General features: G+C 34.4%; 1 protein-coding gene across 1 annotated transcript in view; it reads right to left on the bottom strand.

The window, feature by feature from the left end:
• The window catches only part of LOC129954122 (uncharacterized), a 779,848-nt gene that overhangs the window by 27,218 nt on the left and 726,881 nt on the right, over positions 1-25,749 (bottom strand). Inside the window, exons 4-6 of the mRNA XM_056067819.1 lie at positions 13,392-13,479; positions 12,041-12,116; positions 11,823-11,925 (exon numbers count right to left, since the gene is read on the bottom strand). Coding sequence (XP_055923794.1) covers positions 11,823-11,925; positions 12,041-12,116; positions 13,392-13,479 — 267 coding nt within the window. The remainder of the gene's footprint in view (positions 1-11,822; positions 11,926-12,040; positions 12,117-13,391; positions 13,480-25,749) is intronic.

Genomic DNA, 25,749 nt, shown 5'->3' with positions numbered 1-25,749 from the left:
GAATGGTGGCAATGAATGGCAACAGTGGATGATCAATTTTCGAAGAAAAAAATTTTCAATGATGAGGCACATTTTCTCCCTAGTGGATTCGTCTAATAGCAGAATTGGGCGAATCATTATCCAAGAGTGATTGTCTTAAAAGCCATGCACACACATTTGCTGCGAAGATTATAACTTCCTTCCTTTGAAAAAAAGATGTACGGAAATAAGCCTTCATCGACAGAAAAATAAGTTAATAGCAACCATGACAAACTTGGAAGAAGTCATTAGTGAACAAGAAATAGAATTGGACCCGAAATGGAGCCTTCCGGAACACCAGCAAGTAGGTTCATTACATCAGAAAAATCGTCAATAAATTGTATTATTTGAATACGTACAGAAAGTAATGATTCACTGTAATAGACAAAAGTATACTAAAGGCTTTGGAAAAATTAATTAGGGATAATATTCTCAGCTTACCCAGATCATACGAAATTCTAATATAATCCATTACCGTAACAATTGCTTGTGAAAGGTCTAATGGATGCTTAGCTTAGACAACGAATTTCTTTTAGAGCTTCGAGTAACGAAAGATGAATTTTTAGGAGAACGACAAATTTAATGAATTCAAATTTTAATTTTTGTTGCACTCAGCGGGAAAATTTGCAAACGTCGAGAATAAAAGCCCCGGTGACTATTTGCAGCACTGGTAGCTCTTTTGTGATCCTCCTGAGTTTCAAACGATACTTGTGAAGCGAAAAACGGAAATGGCTACTGTCGGGACGACCCCAAGGAAGAGAAAGCCTTCCTCATATTTCGCATTCCAAGGGATGCGTCTTCTAACTCGTTTGCACAAATATGTTCTACGCTTTTGCTTACTAACTAGAGAAAGACTTTCCGGTAACTCCGTTCAATCAGAAGGATTTGGGAGATATGAGAAAGGCGATAAGTTCATTTGTGGAGGAGAAATAGTATCGTTGTTCCAGTGAATAAAACCACAACAGTGGGCTATCGCAACTTGAGGAACAGCCTGCCAACAGCAAGAAGATCCTAAGTGCATTAGAAAAACCAGGCGAGTCCTCAAAGGAAGAAGCCAAAGAGATACTCATGGACAAATTTCAGCCCATAATAACCGCTTCAGTGATCGCTTTGGATGAGTGTAATTTTGGTAAGATTCTAAAACTAGGAATTGACCTTTTCTGCTCCGGCCATAAGGACCTACAATAAATCGTATAGAAAATTCTTAACCCGCCTATAAGTTGCTCGGACGGCGACAATACATGGCGATTCTGAAGGCACATTTGGCTAGCAGATGCAATAGTCATAAGCTCAGTATTTTAGATTAGATTGATTTTTTTGTGAAAGAAGAAGAAAATGTTTTAAATAAAATTAATTTTTATTGTAACAGTTTTGTTTGTTGTTGATTCTGTGATATGTTTTCTACACAATAAGCTTCTTCTTAGTGAATTATTGTTTGGACCGGTTGAAGTGATCTAAGAGGATAGCTGCAGCCAACGAGCTTGTAGTTCTTGTTGGTTGATGTCGTGAGCCCATTCCACACGTCCCAAGAACTTCAGTTGAAACTCTTTTTCTAGATGAGCTAGTGTTACGTTAAAATCAATTTGAATTGGAATAATTTGAACAGAACAGAATTTTTTACTCAAAAAATTTTTCATCAATACAAAATTTGAAAGCCGATGTTAGACAAATTTAAATGTCAAATGAAAACGTGTAAATGTTCGGTGTGAACGATTTTCGGGTTTTCGAAAACATTTTGCCGAAAACCCGGTTTTGGGTTTTACCCAAATGTAACATCTGCCTCTTTAACTAGAAGAAATATTGGCCGCAAGTCCAACTGAACTCCCAAATCATCGACTCTTCGTTTCTAAACAAATGTTTATTGCTTCTAGGTTTATTAGTGATACAACGTCTAAGAAGTTGTTAAATGTGACCAACGCATTGGAAGTTGGCATTGGTCAAATTGACTCCACATTTGAAACAGTTGTACTCGAGTTTGATTACCAAAAGTATCCTTCTAGCAAAAAACTTACCTATTTAGTTTCGGAACATAACTTTTTAAAGCCATTTTTTTGAACCTCAATAAATGGATGTTATATTTTTACGAACTCTTTACAGTTATTTAGAAAGTCTTTGATTATGAAGTGTTAATTGAAGTCAATTCATATTCTGTATAACTCTAATTTAAAAAATATTTACAAAGCTTTATAAAGTCTTCCGTCAAACATCTGAATCGGACAAAAAGGGAGTTTTAAAAGAACAAAAATTATCTCGACTTAAAAATCAAGGTAATTATTCTAAAATATTTTAGACCAGCACTCAGATAGGTAGAAATGGCGATGTCAAGGCAACCTAGCCTGAGATCCAATTAGCGCTGTAGTGCACCGTTTTGATACCAAAAACTAGTTTGAACTGTAGTTAAAAGGGATAGATTTATAGAAAAGCTTCATAGCGATTATGTTAGAGCCATTTTGTTGCATTGAGAAAAAAGATTAGGTCTCTAATCTTTGTCTCAGATAGCTCATCAAGTTCATGAAAGAATGCTTTTCCAAAGTATTTCATTCTAGTGTTTGCCAAAGCAGGACATTTGCAGAGGAAATGGATTATTGTTTCACTTTCTCTTTGGTCACTACAACTACGGCAAAAGGTGTTGTAAGAGATACTCAACTTCTCCGCATGAACTGCTTTACACCAATGTCCGGTACAAACCGCAACAATCCGGGCTATGTCAGTTTGGTAGGTAGAAAAGATTTTACGCAAGTGGGATACGAAGGGCAGATATTTGTCTGGCTAGCTCGTCAGCCTGTTCATTTCCCACTATACCACTATGACCCGGAACCCAGATCAGGGTGACACCGAGGTTAATATTCAGGCTCGCAAGCTCATCGCGACATTGCTGGACCAATTTAGATGAGGATGTGGCCGAGTTAATGGCTTTGACAGCTGCCTGAATGTCTGTAAAGATTCATTTCAGTTTTGGTTTGGGCTTTGTTTAAGTATCTTACATGCCTCCCTTATTAATAGCAGTTCAGCCTGGAAAACGCTAGCAAAGTCAGAGACCAGCACTCAAGTTTAAAGAATTTTTAGAAGTTTGTTATTTTTTTGATTGTTGCAAAAACTTTTAACTGCTATTTAATTTATGTTTAGGTTCCTGATAAATAAATTCAAACCTTCGGGATCCCCCTTTTCCATTCTACTCACTATTCAAGTCTGATATTGTTTCACATTTTCCGAAATCAACCTGTAGAGTTTCATTTCAAAATTCAGTCGAAAAAAGTACCATTTTCTCATCAATACAAAAATGTATTGAAAACAGTTTGAAAAATACTTTTTTCATCCCTAAAGTTTCCAAAGTATATTATCTATCTTAGACAAAGTCATATAAGCCCATATCATATACATATACATATATAGATTACATTATGTTCTTACATTAAGATTCTATATTTTATTATCCTATTAAATAAATTTTATTACTTTTCATGCTAAAAGTCATAAGCAATTTCCAATCCACGCACTCATCCGACAAAAAACCAAATTCGGAAAAATGAAATTTTTGAAATAAAACAAAAAAAAATACTTTTAGAATTTATGCGAAAATCAGCTCACACGACCTTATGTTTAAATATTAACCCCCAAGAGAGGCTTGCCAAGCTAAAGCAATGCTCTTTTTCTGAGTTAAGTGTTCTACTTAATGGCTGGCAGGCATCCATCCTCTTCTTGGCCTGGCTGCATGGTCACATAGAGTAGGAAGGTATAGCGTGTAGCATGTAGGTTTATATCGGCAGAAGGGGGAGTGACAGCGGCAGCGACCAACAGAGAAAAAGTTATACATTTTTTTACAGCAGCGGCGCGGCGGCGGCAGCGGGAAAGATGTGTGCAATGTACAATGAACCGCTTGTGTTATTTTTTTCTTTTTTTGTCAAATAGCCCATTTGAAAATCATAAAATAAAATTTGGGTCTAAAATTTAATGGGCACTCGCTGCGCTGCCTATTTGCCTCCTTTTTCGTTTTGTTTGTAAATATATTTTTATATTCGTCGCCTCAATATACAACTGATTTCGTCTCACGCTTCGGCGGCTAGTTATGGCTGCTGCTTCTTCTGCTAGCTGTGCTGTGGCCAAATCTCATGCTAAAAGTTTATTACGCTCACAGAAATATATACGAACAGATATCCAAAAAATGTTGGTTGGTTGGAAACGTGAAAGGGAAGGGGAAGGGGTATATGGGGGTGATTATGGTGGTGACTTTTTTACGATATAACCTCCACATTGGAAATGGGCAATAATTTGACATGTTGAATAGAATTACGACTGTAAAGGGAAAGGCTCCATGCAAATCCTTAGAAGGACATTCAACCTCAGACCCCGAACCCCAAATCCCAAACACCCATCCTCGCAGCCAGGACACCCAGACTATAAACGAATATAAATCATTTGCAATGGAAATGTGGGTATAATGGGGTACCATAGCATAGCCAAGTTATAGGGCATTGTTTATTTTTTCTTCTTGTATTCGTCCTTTTTTCGATTTTTGTCTCGTTACTTTTGTTCTGGAGTTTTGCCCTTTTTTCCTTTCTTTGTTGTGATGACTTCGTGATGAAGTGTTGAGGTTCAAAATGTTGGAGAATTTTCATCCTTTTCATTGGCATATTTTGCTTTAGCTGCTGCTTCTGCTGGCTTTTGATGGTTTGGAGTGTGTGCGTGGATAAACATTTGCAAATCGTGTTAAAAGCGAATAAAAATTATAGAAAAAGGACCAAACGGCAGGGGAGGGAATAAACAGAAACATGCAAATCATATAGACGATATTATATAGTGTAGCAATAAGAAATGAATAAAATTTGAATGGTAAATGATTTAATTTATAGTTTGCTGTAATAAAATATGGAAAATAAAATACGAAAAGTAAATGAGCAAGGAAATAAAAATGTCTGCCGAAATACGGAAATATGTATGAGTTATATATATTGGTATGAGTTTATTGGGATTGAGGCAGTATAAAGTATAAATTTCAAATACAAATACATACGAACAAGAACAAGGAGTGTAAATATCCCCCTCGAGGAGAAAACACATTAGACCCTAATAAAATGTGGAATAAAGTTTTGCTATTTACTACCCAGAGTATTGTGATGCGTCTTTAAGGACATACGTACACACACACACATATTTATATTATAGACGAGAAAAGGAAATAGGCACTTGAGTGGGCATTTTCATTTCCACTTCAACTCAACTCAAAAAAAAAATTGAGAACTCTTGAGTTTATGGACTTAAAACAAAGAGAAGAAGAAAACAAGGGGGTTTATTGGACCCTATGGTTGTTTTAGGAAATAAGATTTTATTATGTAAATGGGTCATGGCGTTAAACGATGTCATTACTTAATTTTATATTCATCCAACAACAAAAAAAATCGTATTTTTCATTTTTATGAAGTCAAAAAGTTTTGAAGATATGATACCAACAAAAAAAATAAGTTTGTATAAAAATTCACGAATTATTACATGAAATATGGTTCCCAATAATGTAAACGATTTGGACGGAAAAAATCTTTTGAAGCTGTTCGCCTTTCTTATTACTATTTATGTCCTTTTACAACAATTTATATATGTAAGGGGATATTTTTGCCAAGAATGAAATGTATATGGTATGATCATAAAATGAAAAACCGGAAAGGGGACAGATATAAAGATGAATAGTTTCTCGTTTCGTGTTTGATTGCACATATAATCAGAAACTTTTAAGTATTTTGGGAAGCGATGCAGTTTTATTGGATTTTTGTTTTGTAATAGCAGCAGTAAATATTTGAGCGTTTGCCTTTAAAAAGTTTTTAAAAGTAGGGCCAGAATGGGATGCTTTGAAAGTTTTCCTTTTTAAAGTGTTTTTTCGTTTCGTTTTTGAAACTGAATAATACAATGTCTTAAAGATCACTTATGATTTACTTTTACATTTTCTAAACCTTAAACGCTTTTATCTCAATATTGAATTTTGAAATATTTGATAGCTCGCGCAATTTTCAATCGATTGACTTGACATTTAGAAGTTTTAATGAAAATAATAGGCTGTTTTTTGGAATATCTTCAAGTTCTTCAAGATTATTGAAGACGTGATTGCCTACAAATTTGTTTCTTGTGTGGTATAGAGCTGGAATTCAGTGGCATAATGCTTACAGGAAGTAATACAGATTTTTAGTTCAGATTTATAATCTAGCAGGATTTTTTGTTTGCATTCTTTTTTTCGAAATTGTGCCATTATTTTCTGTCTCAAAGGTTTTCCATCTTTCATTGGTTTCTTGGAGTATCTTGTTACCAATTATCGGTTTCAATTCTCAGAATCAGGATGGGGTGTCTTTGGCTGAGTCTATACTGGATTGGTTTAGAGTTGTATGAATCCTCGCCAGCTCGTCAGGTTTCTCATTTCCAGCTACACCACTGTGAACTAGGACCAGGCAGAGGCTTACTATAAAGCTGTGGACCAAAATTGTAAGTTTTTGGTGACTGTAACTTACAAGCTTAGATTTAAAGCAGTCAATGATATGTTTAATAAAACCCAATTTCTGTTAATCCAATATATTTTTAAGTTTTTCTGTAAAAAAGAATCCACAAAAAATCTATTTTGAACTTCCCATAGGAAGTTATTGTAATGGGTCTGTTTCAAGGTCGCTAGAGTCGAAATAAAAGATTTGTAGGTAGATGTCTGTGCATGCGTGTTTACGTACGTTAGTACATCCGTACGTCCGTATAAGTCCCTACGTTCGCAGCAATGGTTCACAAAAAAAGGGTGGACGTTTTTTTTTCCATAGCAATTTAAAACAATTTTTTATTTACATTAAATATTTCACGAACCAATGACCCTAGAGACTTGAATTAAATTTAATATAATAATATTGTAACGTGATACCAAACCAGCATAATTTTGGAATAAAAATCCAATTAATGTTTTTTTTTTATAAATCGAAAAAATTGAAAAAAAAAGTATAGAATAGAAAATGATTTCATCTCCAAGACAAATTTCTACAACACAAAAAACGCTTTCAACATCTGGTAGGTTAGGTTATAGTGGCTGTCCAAAATATAACATTTAGGCCAGTTTAATGAGCCATTGTGATCCCACGTAAACCTTGAGGCTTCCTTCTAAGCTCAATTGAACCAGTATGAGTCCTTTACAAAACGTGAGAGGTTGATTATGCTGCTATGATTTAGATCGTTAAGATCGTTAAAGAAGAATTCTAATAGGTAATTCTTGCGTTTTCAAACCAGAGCAGGACATTTGCAGAGAATATGAAACACTGTTTCCTCCTCTTCCTCGTAAATACAGCTTCATACAGTGGAATGCTTTCCTATTAAACAGTGTCCGGTTATGACACCTATTATCAAGCTTATATACGATCTGCTTAGAGAGAGCAATCTCCTTGAACGTTTTAAATCCAGTGTTGATTAGATTTTTTTTGTGACTTGACATGTCTTGCATTAGCAACAGTTTACAAGTAGCGATTGGTATGCCAGTATGTGCCCAACGTGATAGGATATGCTGTACTGTACCGTTTCTGGTGAGTTCATCTGCCTTGCAGATACCTGGAATATTTCTATGGCCCGGCAATCAGCAAAGGTGAATATTAAACTGTTGTGCCATCTCCATTAGAGATGATAGTCAGTTATGGACTGTTATAGAATTTAGAGAGACAGAGCCCAGAGATTTGATAGCGGCGTGGCTATCTGAGAAAATACCGATATTAGATGTTGATATCACGTTTTCTTTAAGTCAGGACAAGACTTCCTTTATCGCCAAAAGTTCCGCCTGGAACAAGCATCAATGATTGGGAAAGCGTAATGAGAGACTTAATTTCAGTCTGAACCCTGAACGCCTGAAATTAACCCAACCCCTTCTTTTGTCCTATCTTCCCAAAAAGATCTGGGAGGTGTAAAAATCTGGAAATTTTTGTCTGTTAGGAGATAAGACGACGGCGAAGCCCCAGACCCACCAACCGCGAGTTCTCCTTTGGTTGTTGTAGGAGGCCGCGTTAACCTTATCTTTTTTATAAATTCGAATCTTAATTGATTCAAAGCCATTGTTTAAAAAACCGTCGTTTAAAACTACATGAGCCAAGGATTCTTTATTGAGTACCACAATGACACTCCTATAAAGACCCTTCACTTCCTCTAGCTTGGCTATCTTCCAGTTATTCGTCGGAAGGGACGGGTTACAAACTCTGATCATCTCGAGAATGTCCTCGATACCAGCAGGTTTGATTGGAATCTAAATGCGGGCTCTAGGTCTGCTAGGAATTTCTTCCGTAGCGACAACCTCGAGCTTCGCTCATGGCCAAACTTCACCTAACCGGCTGACAGCGAGCTTATATGAGTCATAAGACCTCTGATCGCCACAAACGAAGAGTTTAACATGACCTTGATGCCAACCCCCATTGCTTATGAAAGGATGTGGTCCTTGAAGCTTCCTCAAAATGCTTAAAAACCACCAGCTTAACCTTGACCAACTGCCAACGATCAGCCTATATTGTGCCATCATCATCGCTCCTATCAATGACCGCAACCACGACTTTGCCCTTCGTGACGTCGCTGAAATTGGCTTGTTTCTTGATGGGTTGAGGGGAGTGCTGGTGTTGTGTATCCGAGGCCGTTTTGGTGTCGTAACGGCCCCCTCAAGAGACCTTTCACATTTAGACACACAGTCCTTATTGGTAATTGTTGCAGCAAGTACGCTTTAATCCCAATCGCTAGCGGTTTGCTGCGGTGTCCTTTCAGCCCCCGATGATGCACCAGAGGCCTTTAGAATTTTTGTCTCTTGCCGCCTTTGCTATATAGGCTTTTTGAGAGTTGCCCCTTTCCATTTCTGAATGCACTTTCATTAGTAGTTTAAGGGCCATTTTTCACAACCCTGCCCCTACTGAAATCAGGGATCGGTACCTTCCCACTCTCGCTGCTACTAACAGCAGAGGAGGGTCCATGGGTAGCCACTACTCCCTTCTCTGTGTATGCCACAGGAGATACGGCAACAGGCTTTGAAGCCAAACTGCAGCTCGGTCCTGAAGTTATATCGGTCTCATCATTCTTTTCATTTTTGTTATGTTTTTATACATCTTTGGTCCCACGAGTTACCGTACTTAGTTTCTACAACTCAACAAGTTCGACGTTCAGAGTAGAAACATTATGGTAAGATTTTAGGAAAATCGAATTGACCGTTTTTTTTTTCCAAAAAATTAAATTAATAAAAAATGGTAACAATTTATTTGTGACTCAAACATCTTTCAAGATTTTGAGATTATGGCTTATAACTAATTTTAACTTATAAGAAATATTCTTTTCAACATTCGGAAATATTTTAAGAAAAATCAAAATGACAGTTTTCTTTATAAAAAAATAAAAATAAAAAAAAATTAAAAAAAGTTGTCAAAAATTGATTTTCGACTGAAATATACATTTACAAAACTTTGAGATATTGGCTGTAAACTACCTTTTGTCTTTTAAAATATATTGTGTTCAACATTCAAATTTTGAGAAAAATCTAATTGTCAGTGTTTTCATAAAAAATAAAAACGTAAAAAGAAACAACACTAAGACTTGGACAAAATTTACTTTCGACTCAAATAGCTTTTAAAAATTAAAATTGTTATCTTTAAACTTGTTTTATTTCACAGAAAATATTGTTTTCGATATTAAGTATTTTTTTTTTATTTAAATCCAAAAGTTCGTTTTTTCATACAAATTTGGTAAGAATTGGTTTACGGTTCTTTATTTGTTTATATAAGAATTAAAAAAGTTAAGAAATGTTTCTAAAATTTTATTAAATTTGTTTTCTACTAAAAATCTATTTAACATAACTAGATTTTCATACTAAACTATTTCTTTATATGAAAAATATTTTCGGTAATTTTAAATTTAATTCAACTGACAACTTTTTTAGCCCAACACGAAAACCTAGAAACTTTAAAGCAAGACCAATCGACAGATGGAATCCCTCTTTTTTTCATACAATTCTGTACAAAATCTCATAAAGTAACCTTTCTGATTCGTAATTAAAGGTAGATCAAGTTCCAATACTACTTTGTTTATAGCTATAATGATGTAAGCATTTTTAATCGATATTTTCAAGAACTTTTGTCTCAAACAGTTAACTTATATACTCAACCGTTTTAAAATTAAAAAAAAAAAGAAAATGCGCTGCACTCAACAATTTTTTAAAATAAAATTTTCTAATCTTTTTTCCTACTTTTGATGGACAAGTTCAACAGTCTATAATAATATTTATCGCATCCATTGTCAAAAAACGGTAAAGACATTATTTGTAACAGTAAGGGATTGGACTGGATGTCCAAAATAACCAATTAATGGAAAACAACACACATTTTCAGTTTATTCAATTCATACTATTTCTCATCAATAAAGATTAAGAAACTAAGGACTGTAAAAATATAATTTAGCTAACATGAAAGACTTAAATGTATCGATTTTTTTATTTCAGCAAATGTGCTTAAGAAAAACTCAGGGACAAAACCCGTCGAAATTTTTTTTTTCAGTTGGCTGTAGGAATCATTAAATACAGCAAATCAAAACATTTCCGAGTATGGTATCAATTATCATACCTATGGTGTCCTTTAACAAATTGTTGACATGAGCTTTACAGTGATTGTAACAATGGACTAGCTGAGAAATCATTCTGATGAGCAAATTGGCTTCATTCTTCATGCACTATCCGTTCTTTTTGCAAGATACCGGTCGCTATGTTTAAACCATTTTCCCAATATTGGACCTTCAAAACTTAATCGTGGCAAACACTTTCACGGTATAATTTAATGCCATTAATTTATAATTAAAATTTGAAGTTCTCTTTCAAAGGCATGTGTTTTATTTTAGATTAGAAATTTAAACCTTATGATGGATCACCTTTTAGTAAATGGTTACAATCGTACTTTTTATCTAGAAACATTTTATATTAATTATAAATTTAACCCCAACTTTAATCTTGAAGCTCATAAATAGTCGTGGAAAGAACCCAGGGTGATTAAAACGTATCAGCAACTTTTAAAATGAGGGTAGCACTTTTTGGTGTACCTAGCTCTTTGTGTCGTTGAGTGACATTAAAGCTTAACAACAACTGTCTTATTTAACACAGGTACCGCTTAAATCAGATTCTCAAATACCTACATTTAAATAAGTTTTCAATAATAATTGTTTAAAAGAATAAGAGAAATCAAACTTCGATTTCAACACTCGACCTTTTACTTAATAGCGTCATTATTTTTCTAGCTTAATGTTATGTTCATCATTTCGTTTCCTTCTTTATAATTTTTAAAAATACTTTCAATAACTAATACTCTTAGAATCGATTTAAAAACAAAATCAATTTGTATACAAAATTTGAGGGTGCATAAAAGTTTGTATTAAAAATTAATTAAAATAAAGTAGAATCAAAAAGAATAAGAAAATATTATAAAAATATAAAAAATTTAATAAGAAAAACTATATAAGAAAAATTTAACTAAGAATTAAAAAAATATATTAAAATAAAAAACAAAATTCTATTCACCTTTCGAAGTATGCATATAACCTTGGGCGTGTTATCATTCATTAAGCTCTTTTTTTCTCTACACACAATAGGAGTGTCTATTCATAACTTTTTCATCTCTTTGAATCTAATTAAATCAAATCATATCAATAAATGGTCAACAAATTAAAAATATACATAAATCTGTAGGTACATAATGTTGTAAAACAAAAAGCCCTGACATCAAAATAGTAGTAGGTGCATTAAAAAGTGCAACTACTGCCGTTTTTCTCTAATTCTAAATTATTACTATACTTACGATCACCTTTACTTGCAGGCGGCTTACGTGTTGCCCAATTTGTTCTGATTGACCGTGATCCTAGCCATTGGCCATTCATAGCGGTAATAGCGCTTTCAGCTTCCTTTATTTTTGTTGTTTTAATTGTTGTAAAAAAAGTGGGAAAGAAAATACAAAAAAAAAGAAAATACGAAATGTCAGAAAATTGATTGAAAATTCATGTAATCGGATGGACTTACTGTCTTTTTGACAAACGAAACAAATCCATATCCTTTGGACTTGAGTGTCTGTGGGTCACGAACAACACGGCAGTCACTGCAACAAAAATAAATACAAATAAATGTATGAGAGGAGAAGAAGTGGTGAAAAACAAGAGAAACAAAACAAAGATAAATTAATTTACTTTTGTACAAGTTTGGTTGTCGAAAGGACATGACATTCATTCAGTATCAAAATGTTTACAAGGATATGGCCCTTTCAAGGATTCGGTTCGGTCAGCTTATATTGAAATTGAAAAGCAACACAGAGGGCGTTACTTACAAAATACCAAAAACAAAAAAGAATTAAAACAAAAAATAAAAATAAAAATACAAAAGTAAAACTTTCACGTCATGAAAACTTTTTCATAAAGCAATAGCAGTAGCAGCAGGAGCAGCAACGAGTAATAGCAACGAAGAACAACGAGAAAAAATTAAAAAAAAAAAAAACAAACATAACCCTTTTCTGTGCCGCTGGCTTATGACACCCGGTTTATGAGTTCCTGCGCTTGCTACTGCTGTTTCTGCTGCTTCTGCTTCTGCTGCTGCTATTGCTACTGCTGGTGCTGCCAAAGTTGCTTAATTAACTCCTTCAGTTGCCTGTTTGGCTGGCAGATGTTTTCAATTCGCTAGCCAATGGAAGAAACAGCTACAGCTATACAGCCCTGAACTAAGCGTACAACAACTTTTTAGTGTACTCGTATAGTGGGATGCTTTTCGGAGGTTGTGTCTTGCGCGAAATTCATGCATTTTCCGCACCACAATACCAACTATATTCCAACTATACCAACAACCCCAGCTGCCATCAGCTAGCCAACCAGTCAGCCAGCCAAAAAGGACATCACTAGCCACCACTCCACATCCAGAGAGCCAGAGCGATGATGAAGGCTGCGCTAAGGGTACGCAGAGTGCGGTAATCGATGCAGCTTATTTCATAAATAACTCCAAGTTAAAATTGTGTAGGAAAACTTATACGAATTATATTTTTGTAAAGTTTCCACAGAGATTTCAACGTTATGACTTTTTGCCTTTTTTATTAGGGGATGGATCTCAGGGGCTTGGAATTGAAATTGGGCTTGGGGTTGCTCTATTGTATTCGGTTATTGCTGTTGACCTTTTGTTGGAAAATATTATACAAACTCTCAAAAGCTATGGTTTTGAATATTTTGTCGGGGTTTTTAATCATCAAACATCTCGCGAAACGAAAACGATGAAATGAGACGTAGAGTAGACCAAAAGACCGAACCGATTGAAAGGAAGGTTTTTCGTTTTTATATCCAAAAACATAATGGTGTCTATTTAAAGAAAATTAGCATGAAATTAATATACTTACGATATTTCACCAAAGGGTGTGAATGCCTCTCGCAATTGTGGAGTCTCAATTTCTGAGCTTAAATCGCCAACGAAAATGTGGAAATGTTCTGCAAATAAACAAACAAAAGGTTTGGGGGTTAAGAAAATGAAATATTTGAGCCATCCAACAAAAACAACAACAGCAAAAATGGTTAGAAAAGGTGTATTTAATGTTTTAGGTTAGGTTCTCATTTTATGCTGTGTTATTAAGAATTTAATTTGAAAAAGTAATTCCATAAGGGTTGTTAGGTACCTAAGCTATTGAGGTATTATATATATATATATATTGTTTTGTTGTTGTTGATGATGGGGGGAAACTTTAAATCAATTAATCATTTAAAAAGGACGAACGAAACAAAATTTTCACCCCTAGCCAAAGCAGAAGCAGAGAGTCAATTTGAATATATTTTTTCGTCTTTTTGGAAGACAAAAAATAAAAAACAAACTAAATTTCATAAATGAGGGGATTCAATATTCATGATATTCAAGACTGAATTATTTTTCATGCCCAGGTATAGGTATACAAAGGTTAGGTTAGTGCCTGTACATATTATATTTAAGAAAAAAAAATATTTGAAGAAAAAACACGATTGAAGATGGCTTAGGTTTTGAACAAAAACTAAAAACAAGAAGGTGGAAGCCATTTTTAACATAAACTATTTTAGAGAAGGTACCTACACTTTTAGAGAAAAAAAGGGTTAAATCTGTTAACTTTTTACAACTTTGTGCTTTTATTGCTTTTAAATGAATAATTTTCCCCTTGGTTATGCTCAAGTTAGAAAAACTTAAGAAGGTTCAAAATTTACAATATGGGTCCCAAGCCATTTAAAATATTTAAAAATTCAAGTTACAGCTCAAAAAAGGTTGTTTTGTATACGATACAATATTGTGATTCTTTTTTGTAAGAGTCTGAAGACGAATAGTAGATATCCAAGGTTTTTTTCAAAAAGCATTTTCGAGCTCTTATTTTGTAAATCAATCGTACTCAAACCTTTTTATTTCTAAAACTTATGGTAACACTTAATTTCATTAATGTTCTTTGGATATCTTAAAACTTTTACTAAGCAAAGGCTAAGAAAAGGGAAGTGATATACTAGACTTATCTCTGGTATAAGGTAGCTACGTATATAAGCGTTATCCGCAGTATAAAAGATGGTGGATAGCGGTATAATATAGGACCACATTCCCTTCGTTACTATTGGAAAAACCGGAAAATCGGTTGCATTGTTTCGCAAAATAAATATTTTTATCCGTGGAATTTTCGAATTTTTAGCCACAGAATAATCGTTTTGAATTATGTTCCTTGTCCCGAGTATTAAACTGGAGAATAAATTATTCCTACTAAGCCTTGCCCAAATAACCATATTTATTCGGCTTAAATAAGCTAAGCTAAGCGAATTCTGAATCTAACTTGAAAAACTAAAAGCTTAACCTTAGATTGTGGAGGGTACTCACAAAACGGAGTTTTAAGGAATGAAAAGTAAGGAAACTATAAAGTCCGAGTGTGAATTTACGTTTCGAAAAGTGTATACGAGATGTTTTAGGTTCGTTGGAGCTATTTGAGGTTCGGTTCGGGTAGGAACGTAAAAGAGTTGAGGATTAGTTAGTGTTAGTGTTAAGAGAGATTGAGTTTTAGAGGGAAATACAATCAATGGAACCAAGAAAGAGTTGACAAATAAAAGGACTGTCTTAAAATTTTCCTACGTTCTTGTAACGATTTCAGGTTGAAAAGTCAGAAGCGGTCAACCACTAAGAGAAATTCTGAATTTATGAACACTTTGCATAAGGGACCAAGCTTCGGACTATTCGAATGAGCAAATAAAGGGTAGTACCCATGGCCCGATGGACTTTTCAAGCCAGACGTCTTGGGTTCGATCCCTGCCTATGCCATCTAAAGTTTTTTCACGGGTACTGCCTCTTGTGAGGAATTGACAAATTCTCCAAGAGTAATTCTTGTCATGAAAAAGTGCTTTCTCAAACTAGTCGTTCGAAATCGGCATATAAAATGTAGGTCCTCTCCATCCCTGCAATTACTCGCACACAGTAATGGTTGAGTGGCAAGTCACTTGGCCCTGGTTCTCTACGGAATGTTGCGATAACTTATTTATTTTATTTAAGTAAAGGTTAAATATAGGGAACGTGTTACATAGTCGTCAAAAAATTCTCTGGACTAACTTTTAACGAAAGCAAGCACTGAGTTGGAGAATGATATCGTCTATATGGGAGAGGTATGGGTTGATTGTGCAAAAGGAAGAGACAGGGAGGAATATTTAAGCGCTTATGTAAAAAAGTGTTTAATTAATACACCAATATTAGCAGCAATCAAGAGCACGTTGAATAAGGGTAAATTCACGTTTTGACGAAAGTTTCTTGAAAAATGTTGTATCATTAGCATATAGTGAGATAGAAGAATCTTTTATTACACTTTCAAGATTGATTTGTAGATTTACTGTAAAAATGGACAAAAGAGAGCCTAGGTGGCTGCCATGTGGAAAACCATAGTAAGAAAGCATTTGACGTAACCGATCTGAAACGAATGCTGTTATACAAGTTTTGAAGCAGGTTTCAAGCGAAGAAGGGACAATTTAAGGAGCATAAGTCTTTGGGTGATTTTGCCGAATTCTTTATTGAAATCTGTTGATAAAACATTGACTACAGTACCTTTATATAAGGCAGAGAGGTTAAAAAACAAAAATTCAACTAGGTTAAATTGCAGGTGGTTTCCTGCATTTAAGAAAACCATGCTGTCTAGTGGACATGAGGTATTTGCAGAGGAAGCTCAATATTTTATACAAAATATTTTCAAAAAGCTTTGGCATATGAAAAGACTAACTATGGTTCGATAATTGTTAACATCTTCTTCGTAGTTCTTTTTGTTTTTTACTGGGATTATTAATTAAAATTTTCAAATCCCCTTGGCTGATGGATAGACTAAAGATTTTGGAGACAGGAAGGGAAAGTTGAGTTGAGGCGTTGTTATTGATTGAGGTTGTAGTTGCTAAAAATAGAAATCTACTAACTAAAAACTATAGTTCACTATCAAAGTGAACAAAAAAACATTTGTTTCCTTCAAACTTAAAAACATTTTTAAGCTTTTAAATTTATTATTTCTTATTCGTTTTGAAGGCATAAACTTTTCTTTTTTTAATTTATTTATACGCATACACTTCAGTAATTTAATTTATTTGAAATTCATATTATACCTATACACATAGCTCTTCTACATTTGATGCTTTTAATCAACCCACTTTCCAGTTTAAAAAATATACGAACATAACTCGTAAAACCCTAGAAAATCATTAGATACACATAGAAAACTTACATTAAAGATGATCCCTTGACGCTTTTAAGTAAACCCTTCGGATTAATTTAAATATGCAAAAAAACTTTCATTTAACTCTTACTCATGTATATATATTTAGATAGGTAGTCGCGCGCGTACAGATACACCCATACACACCCATAAGAAAGATAGATAGATAAAAAGATAGATATATATCTTCACAACCCATAACACACCACTTTACCTCTCTCCTTCAGTGACAGACAACTTGGAAATGAAGGAAAATTAAAAACTTTAATTACAACCCGCATTTAATGCGAATTTCAAGAGTAATTAGGGAACATAGCGCGCCTCTTCTATTCCCCTTCCTTGCAATCATGTCTAAAATAAGGAAGGCAACGAGAATGGGGGGCTAGAGAAATAAGTAAGCAAAATAAAAAGAATACAAAAAAAAAACTATAACGAACAGCAACGGTTACGTTACGTACTCCATGAAGTTGATTGTTTCTCTGCTCCGTGCCAGGCCGTCGCCGCCGACCTGATCCTTCTTATGCTCTTTCTATATGATGACAACCAACAGTAAAAGGCCTCTCATCCTTATACCTACTCGTCGTTCGTTGAGCAATCGTGTATATTTCTACTCTGATGCGACTCCCTCACTCTCCCTCTCGACTTCTTCCTTTAAGCCCTAATAATATTCCCTCCAAACACTATTGTTTTATTTCAAGCTCCTATTGCCGTTTGTTTTGTTTGTGTTTCTAATGATCCGAGCGAAAAAGGTACCACATCACTATACTACCACCACCCCCGCCCATATCATCAGATTGCAGCCACTATACCATCAGGCCATTCAAATCCAACCCCATCCCCCATCATCATCCATCTTTTCATACTGTACTATATCAACCTAACTATAACCTAACTCTACTGTACAAGTACACAAAACTACCCTCGCTGCTTTTTGTCATATACTCGTATAGCGAAAGGACCTTACTCTGTGCATAGGAATTTGCGCGCTGTCAACCGGTTCTTCAGTGTGTTAGTTTCTTAGTTTTTGTCGCTTTATTTGTTGTATGCTAATTGCTGTATGATGTATGTACATTTGTGTGTACACATTTATTTTATGTAATTGTCTCTTGAGCTTCCTCGGAATATACACACGCCCGGACTGCCATCACCCTTATTCTAAACCACCCTATACATAGCTTGTGAGTTGTGTGTATGTTTTCCACTATCATCATCTGACATCATTCACTAAGAGAAAGGACGATGTAACAAACATACATGTATATACATAAATATGTAAATATAAACAAACCTACATCAGCGCACGCAAATAAACTCACACACACACACACAGATGCATTTTTGTTTAAAAAAATTAGCGAGTCCTGGGTGGGTTAGCAACTGAGTGTAGCAGCAGCAGAAACAGAAACAGAAGCAGCAGCAGTACCTACTATCATACCCTTTCGACTTCGAAAAGGGTATTGAAATTAAGGGTAAAAACAACCAACGAAACAGTTTTCAGTTCGTTATTCGAAATTGAAAGAGTGATTTCAGGGCTGTATTTCATTATGCTTGGATTTGAAAACTTAACAAATTGTGAAATATTCAAAAACACATTAAAAAAAATGTGTTATTTATCAAATGCTCTAAGAATTTATTTATTTTGACATCAGAAGCTTATTTGGACATATTCAAAAGCTCATTTTCCTAAATGCACTTTATGAAAATGAAAATAGACTTTCTAATCGAATACTTTCGACAATGATATTAATTTAGTTGTAGTTTACAAAGGGTGTTTGGCTGCATGAAAAGTTTCGATGTTTGCTTTGTGTGGTTAAACAGTTGAAAATACCAATCGGTAATGACATTACCGTTCATTAAAATTTTTGAAATTCATCATAAATCACTAATTACCAGAACAGAGCTTCTTAATTGTTGAAATTATCATGAAACAAAAACTGGCCGAAGTAAAAGGAGGACGCCTTCCATTTAACGGAATTTAATGATTAAGCTTATTTCTAGTCAAAAGGCTTTATCAATAACCAAAATTGTTATTAAATAAAATAAAATTAATCAAAATGACAGTCGTAGTTTACACATTAGTAAAATCATAAGTCCTTATTTTTAAACATAGCAAAACATAGACAACATTTGATTTTAGGACTAATCCTCTTAATTGGTCTTCATTTGACTAAATGCTCTATGAGGCTATGCTAAGTCCTTATTTTATGCCAAAAAACTAGTAAAGCTGGTATTGACGCTATTCGGTCAGATTTTTTGGGAAAAAGTAGTAACAAATTGAAATGACGGAAAGGAATATGTAACTTGAAGTCACTATCGTTAAAAACAGACATACTCTCTAGCCAATATCCAGGACTTGGGATTCCATCTCCATGCCACGAAAAATGTTGCAAGATGTTTAGATTTCTGTCAGTCCAAATATGTTGATTTTGAAAACCTGTGTATGATTAATATATTAGGTGTCGCAACAGTCCTTAGAGAACAATGGCCTAGTGATTTAAAACTTTCAACCATTCCTATGTGCGAGTAATGTTGTCAGCGATGGAGGGGACCTACAGTTCAATGCCCAATTTGAGAAAACACTTTTAAGGGCGACGATTACTCTTGGAGAATTCGTCAATTCCTCGCAAGAGGCAGTATCCGTGAAAAAACTTTATGTGGCACCGGCATGGATCAAACCCAAGACCTCTGCATGACCACATGATGGGTACCACATATGACTTTGATATCTGGGCGAATAAATTAGCTTCTAAAATATATCATAAACTAAATAACGTTACTCGAATATCGTCGTTAGGTTTCTTGACACCATTTCTTGAGCCCAACCTATTTTTTTAAAAGTACAGATAATCGTTCTTTTGCCGAACTTCGCGAATATCTTAAAAAGCTATATCTTTCCCCATGAAGAGCTCAAAGTCGATGTGCACCGACACCCTCCTTATAACGTCTTCCATTATTCACACTGTGGCATATTAAAAGTATTCAAAATGAGTATGGACTGAAATGATATTGAATATTGAAAAAAAGTTACGTATACGCTTAAGTGTACAAAATTAATTTCGTTGCATTATTTCATTACCATGACGCCAGTACGTTGATCGATCCAAAGATAGGGCCTTACGTTTTAGACATTGCATCAAAGTTTAAAATACTGCCCTGGTATTTGCACTCTACACAAGACTATACAACACCATAAATATAAAATATACAAAGTTCCAGAAACAGGGGCAATGGTAGCCTCCCGAATCGGTTAATGGCTCTGTATCTCATTAGAATTCAGATGAAACTTAATGAGTCATTGTTACAAACATACATATCCTCAAACACACACACATACAAACACATATATATATGCTTTTCTTTTTGACAAACAGAGGACATTTTATTTGATCTCTTGAATGCGGGTTGTGGAAACAACGTTTCAATGAACCCAATATAACAGAAACAGTATACAAATTAACAACACCCATACAATCAAATACTCTGTGTGTGTATTCAGATACACGTGGATTTTTGGTGCAGCCCTTGGCAAATAAAATGCCATCAACATACAAAGGATATAGAAAACAGATAGCTTTAAGGACACATCAAATGGGTCGAGTTTCAGGCTGGCATCAGTTTTGTATTTTTAAATCGTGAAATTGGTTTAGTGTTTTGCGGGTTCACATTTGCATTTTTAATTTGCACCCCATGTGCCGTTGATTTGCCTAACCCCCCAACCCATTCCATGACAAGACAACAAGGCGAGGCGAAGAGGGTGTATAAAAATGATAAGAATTCAAAAAGGAATGAAACAACCGCGACGGTAAGGTGGTTTTCTTTTTTAAATATATTATATGAACATAGAAGCACCCCATATAACCAGAAGCGTGAGCCAGCACACACAAAATAATCGCGTTGAATCCTTGCAAATCGCTCGATAATAGGATTTGCGGAAGCGTGCGACAATAGCTTTATATACTAGCTACGCTCTAGCTGGTTATACTCGTACCTCTAAGCACACATTGGCTCAGTGTGTAAGAATATTTCTGGAATAAAATAAAATCTCTAGAAATATTTTTTCTTTCATTTTTATTAAAATAAGAAAAAAAAACTAAAGACAACAAAAAAGAAGAAAATCGTGAAAGGAAGTGAAATTGAATAGAAAAGGATATTAGCATGCATGTTGGGGTGTTTAGGGGTTTGACTTTGGGAAAATTCGAATTTAATATTTTTTTCTTCTTCATTCATTTTCATACCCAAACAGTATAAGCGGCAGGGATGTCTATAGGTATAAGAAGAAGAAGTACTTATTTAAGAGTTTAAGAGTAAAGTACGCGTACGTTTCGAATTGTAAGAGTTTATAGTTGGAAAATCTCTCCGAAATATTCGTATTTTTTTTCTGGTTTGGTTTGGTTTGATGGTAAAAGGTTTTAATAGCTTAAGATTGAATATTTAAATGCAAAACACACACGTTTACTGTTATAAGATGACAATAGAAGGTGTGATGTGGGATACAAAATATTATAAACATACCTTTGCATAATTTTTCGATATGAATCAGGATGTGATTTGGGAAGTTGGGGAAAAAACGGATTTCTGATCTTTTTTATGGAGTAAATTCAATTTTTATTCAGTGGATATTAGGTTTTTGAAGTTTGCTTTATAGTTAGAAGATTTTCAAGGCATATCGAGAAATTGTCGAATGACAACCCTTGTTAAGATGATTTACAAAAGTAGTTTGTATTTATATTTGAAGTTTGAATTAATGTAAAATAATAATTTGAAGTTTGAAAAAATTGCAATACTATCCTTTTTCAGTCCGTTTCTCCATGAATAAATAAACAAATAAAATCCCAACATTTTTCAATTCTGTAAAACAGACAATGATTTGCGTAATAAAAAATGCGAAGTTTCAATAATTTCAAAAAAATCATTAGTTTTACATAAGTAATCAAAGCAGCAGAAGAACTGTCTAGCCAGAGGTTTTGAGATCAATCCATGCCTGAGTCATCACCTAAAGAGGAATTGAAAAATCCTTTAAGTTCAATTTTTGTCCTGAAAAGCCATGTTTGTAATGTAAAAATTAAAGCATATTTCAACTTCAAGTTCGATTTTTAAATAAAAAATAGAATCATTAAATCTGTAACCACTCAGGTAACATTTAAATCTTTCAAAAAATGTGAAACTATTTTCCCAGTCATTACATTAAAAATTGAAAATTCAGAAGACTTTCATACAAATTGGACTAACTTGCTCTTGTATCTAAGGATTCGAGTTGAAAACAGTACTTATTTTATAAGATAACAAAACACCTGCAGATCATCTTTATCTTCAAAAATTTGGTTGCCCTTTCGTTTAACAAAAAGAAACTTAAATATATTACATTTTAGCCTTTTCTTAGTCAATGTCAAAGTCTTTTAAGAAAAATAAGTATTCAATTTATTTAATTAGTTCTTGACAAAATTTAAAAACAAAGTGACAAAATAACACAAATTTAAGAATATTTTATAAAATTCCAGCGGGTCGTAAAAAAATCGAAATTTCAATGTTTGCTAAAAAAAATATATTGGAACAACTTTTATTTTTGGTCTTAAATGAGAAATGAAATAAACACCAACAGAGTTTTAAACGTTAATTTCCAACTTTGAACACAATCAAATGTATTACTTAGGCTGGAAGGGTGAGGACAGACATTTGGTCAGTTGGATGGACGGAATCGCTAGATCTAATTTTTCAACTTTTTTAGTATCGTAAATTATATCTAATAAAAATCTCAAGTTCAATTTTCTTTATGAAACAGTGGCTATGGTACCGCCACCAAGCATGAAAAAGCTCAAGAAGGCTGTAAAAATGCTTTAACAAAACAAATCTCCTGCAGCCGCTGACATATCAGCTGAGCTCAAATCCAAAAGAGAAACCGGCATCCCAAATAAATTGACATGACTATGTATGTAGGTTGGCCATCTACCATGGAATTCTTCAAGAAGATGAGTTGGCTTGGCTCCCCTTTAACCTGGCGTTGGAGGAAGGAATCCATGACAATTTTCCGACATAGACATTATCGGAAAAAAACGAATAAGCTGTACACGGTTCTTTAATTCGGATCGAGTAGGCGACACACAATCTGGGGTATTAAACGCTAGAAGAACAGTCAAACAATGAAGTAAGCGAAGCATGAATTTTAAGTAGTGCAATCTTTCCTTGGGTCAATATTATCAACCGATAACAATGGAATAGAAGAAATACTCAGGCGGGGGCTCAAAGCCAACAGAACTTACTTCATTCTGTCAAAGCTCTTTAAATCGAAAAAAAAAATAACACAACTTCTAAGCTACTGCTTTACAGGATGATGGTTCTTCAAGTACTCACATATTGATCCGTGATCTAAGTAAAAGACACTTTCATTTCTTAGGGCTGTGTAAGGGAAAATTGTGAAGCTGATATTGTTACAAAACTTAAGGGCGATAGACTCCGGTAGGCTAGACACCTAGCACGTATGGGCGAAGAGGAACGAGCTTGGAATGTACATTGTAGTACATTTCATTGTAGGCAACAGCGTGGCAGACCATGGTTAAGCTGAAGAGATGGCTTAGATCAGGATTCAGACTTCGGGTTACAATCGGGATAAATAGAGACACTTGTTGTCTTCGACCTGAGAGTTAAACTTGTCGAGTTGTAGAAGTTGAGTAAGGTCAATGATTCTAGCGAATTATTTCTTCAAAAGAGTTCTGAAACCAAAGGTCGCTCGCCCCACCCCTTCCCAATCATTACCCCTTCCTCCGACGGCTTTGTGCTTTTATGCTGGCTGATGTCTCCTTATCCCCTGACTGTACAATGTATCACTGTCTGTCAATACCTAATTCCTTCCTGGGACGCTGGGACCTGTGTCGATGATCAGCTCAGGCATTAACGGAGTATCCGGATACCAGGCAACCTCCGGATTAGCTAGCCTTTTCTGTGTAAGCGAATCTCTGCACTGACGGACCATCCTTTTTACTTCGCCTACTCGTGGGAACCCAATTTAAAAAAAAAAAAAACAAAACAGAAACAAAAACAAAAACTTCAAACCGGTACCGGTACTCCATCTACACCGAGTGGCAAAAAGGCGGCTGTGGTTACACCTGTGCCAGACACCAGAGAAGAGATTGTGGTAAGTCACTGCCCATCTTGTAGTGTGGTACAGGATGTATCCTTGGCGAAAGCGCTTCCTCAGGTTGGAAGTGGAAAGTTAGTGAATAATGATCTTTCCACTACCAAAGAGAGTAAACTTCTCCAGGGTACTCCTAGTAGTAGTCTCCGTAGGATTAGCGTCATATATAACGACCCTGCCTCCACTGCAAATACTGCCATCCAATCTAGGATCTCTTACAAACAGCGGCGTTATGCGATGAGAATTCTAAAATCTCCTGGTGCAACATTGAGGGATGAAAGTAATCCCATCCGTAGCAAGAGGTTTGAGTGGGCTAAATCCAATTCTAGATAAAACCAATACCAGCTGCTACTTCACGTCAAAGCGAGGTCTTTGGAGGAGTCCACTCCAGTCCCTAAAAAGCCCAAAGTGCAGAACACCATGACTCCCAACATTCCTAGAGTACCTCTCACTAAACCTTTAAGTGATGTACTTAAGGAGCTCAACAAAATCATAGTTGCGGTCATTGATAGTAGCAATATTGATGGCACGATTATATCTGACCGTTCGCAGATGGTGAAACTGGGGCTCTCGGCTGGCTTTCTCTAAGTCATGCGAGAGCATAAAAATAATATATTATTGAACTTTTAAGAAACAGATCTATTACTTAGATATACATATCCCTAATAACACTGTCATCAAGGTTTTATTCTTTGTCTTAGTATTAATTAAAATTAGATCTCAAAACTGCTTTATCGCGTAAGGCTTCTAAGTTATTGCTTTTTAAAATTAAAAAAAAAAAACACATAAATATACATTGAAATTTGAGGCTATAACTCGTAATGGTTTAAAAATCTATTTTTATAATCTTTCTTTAATAATAAGTTAACCTATTTTATACAATTTCAGAAAAAATTAGAAAAATCTTCATAACTTGTTAAGCTTCAAAACTTTCAAAAAGTTTTGGCTTTTTGTTTTTTAAACTTGATCAAATAGCTAAAACTAAAGTTTGGATTCAAAATCGTCAAAGTAAATCCAAAATTTATTTTTTAAAACAATCAAAGTATTGTGTTTAAGGTTTGCTTTAAACTTCATATTAAATCCAATAAAAACTCGTAACTTTTGAAAACTTGCAAAAACTAAGTAATATACTGAAATAATTTAAATTTTATGTAAAGATTTGTACTTTGCAAAATCATCGTACAATTTATTGTTAGAAATTATTTTAGTTCATAACAAAGCCTTAAAAATCCGGTTTTGGTTGTTTTAAGCATTTTTAAAAATATGATGTGATAAGAAAATTTGAAGGTAAAATTCGAATTAAGGACATCTTAATCAAGTGTTGTTTTGTTCATGAGACAGAAAAAGCAAAATTAATTTTGTCGACCAGTGTTTTGAAGATTATAAGCCCATAGTAATTTAAGATGCAAAGAAGATTAGAAAGTCATAAGATTAAGTTTTAAAGTGAAACGCTTAAAACCATTTTAAATGCGTAATGCACCGTTCTACCAACTCGTTTTTTAGATTCTTTCAACATACATAATTTAAGCCGCAATACAAAAATGTTCGAATTATTTTTTATCGGAACTAGAACTTTGTTTGAATTTTCTACTTAACGCAACTACAAAAATATCCTTTTGGACACATAAATTCTCTAAACTGTAAATTTAAATCAAGTGAAATGGGGATTTAAAACTTTTTAACATTATTAAATCATATTTTTCAGATAACGATTCAAGTTCAAAAATACAATCTTTTCAAGAAGAATCAATCCTATTTTATTTTTGTTATACGTTTTCTGATAAGAATTATGTAAGTTTATGTTTCTCTCAGAAATATGGACTTCTCGATAAGGATTTCCTCAGGAAAAACAATAAATTAATGAAATATATATTTACCATATTCTTCGAGAAAATC

Source organism: Eupeodes corollae, chromosome 1 (assembly GCF_945859685.1).
Source record: "Eupeodes corollae chromosome 1, idEupCoro1.1, whole genome shotgun sequence".
Classification (NCBI taxonomy): domain Eukaryota; kingdom Metazoa; phylum Arthropoda; class Insecta; order Diptera; family Syrphidae; genus Eupeodes; species Eupeodes corollae.
This window is presented reverse-complemented; position numbering and strand designations above follow the sequence as displayed.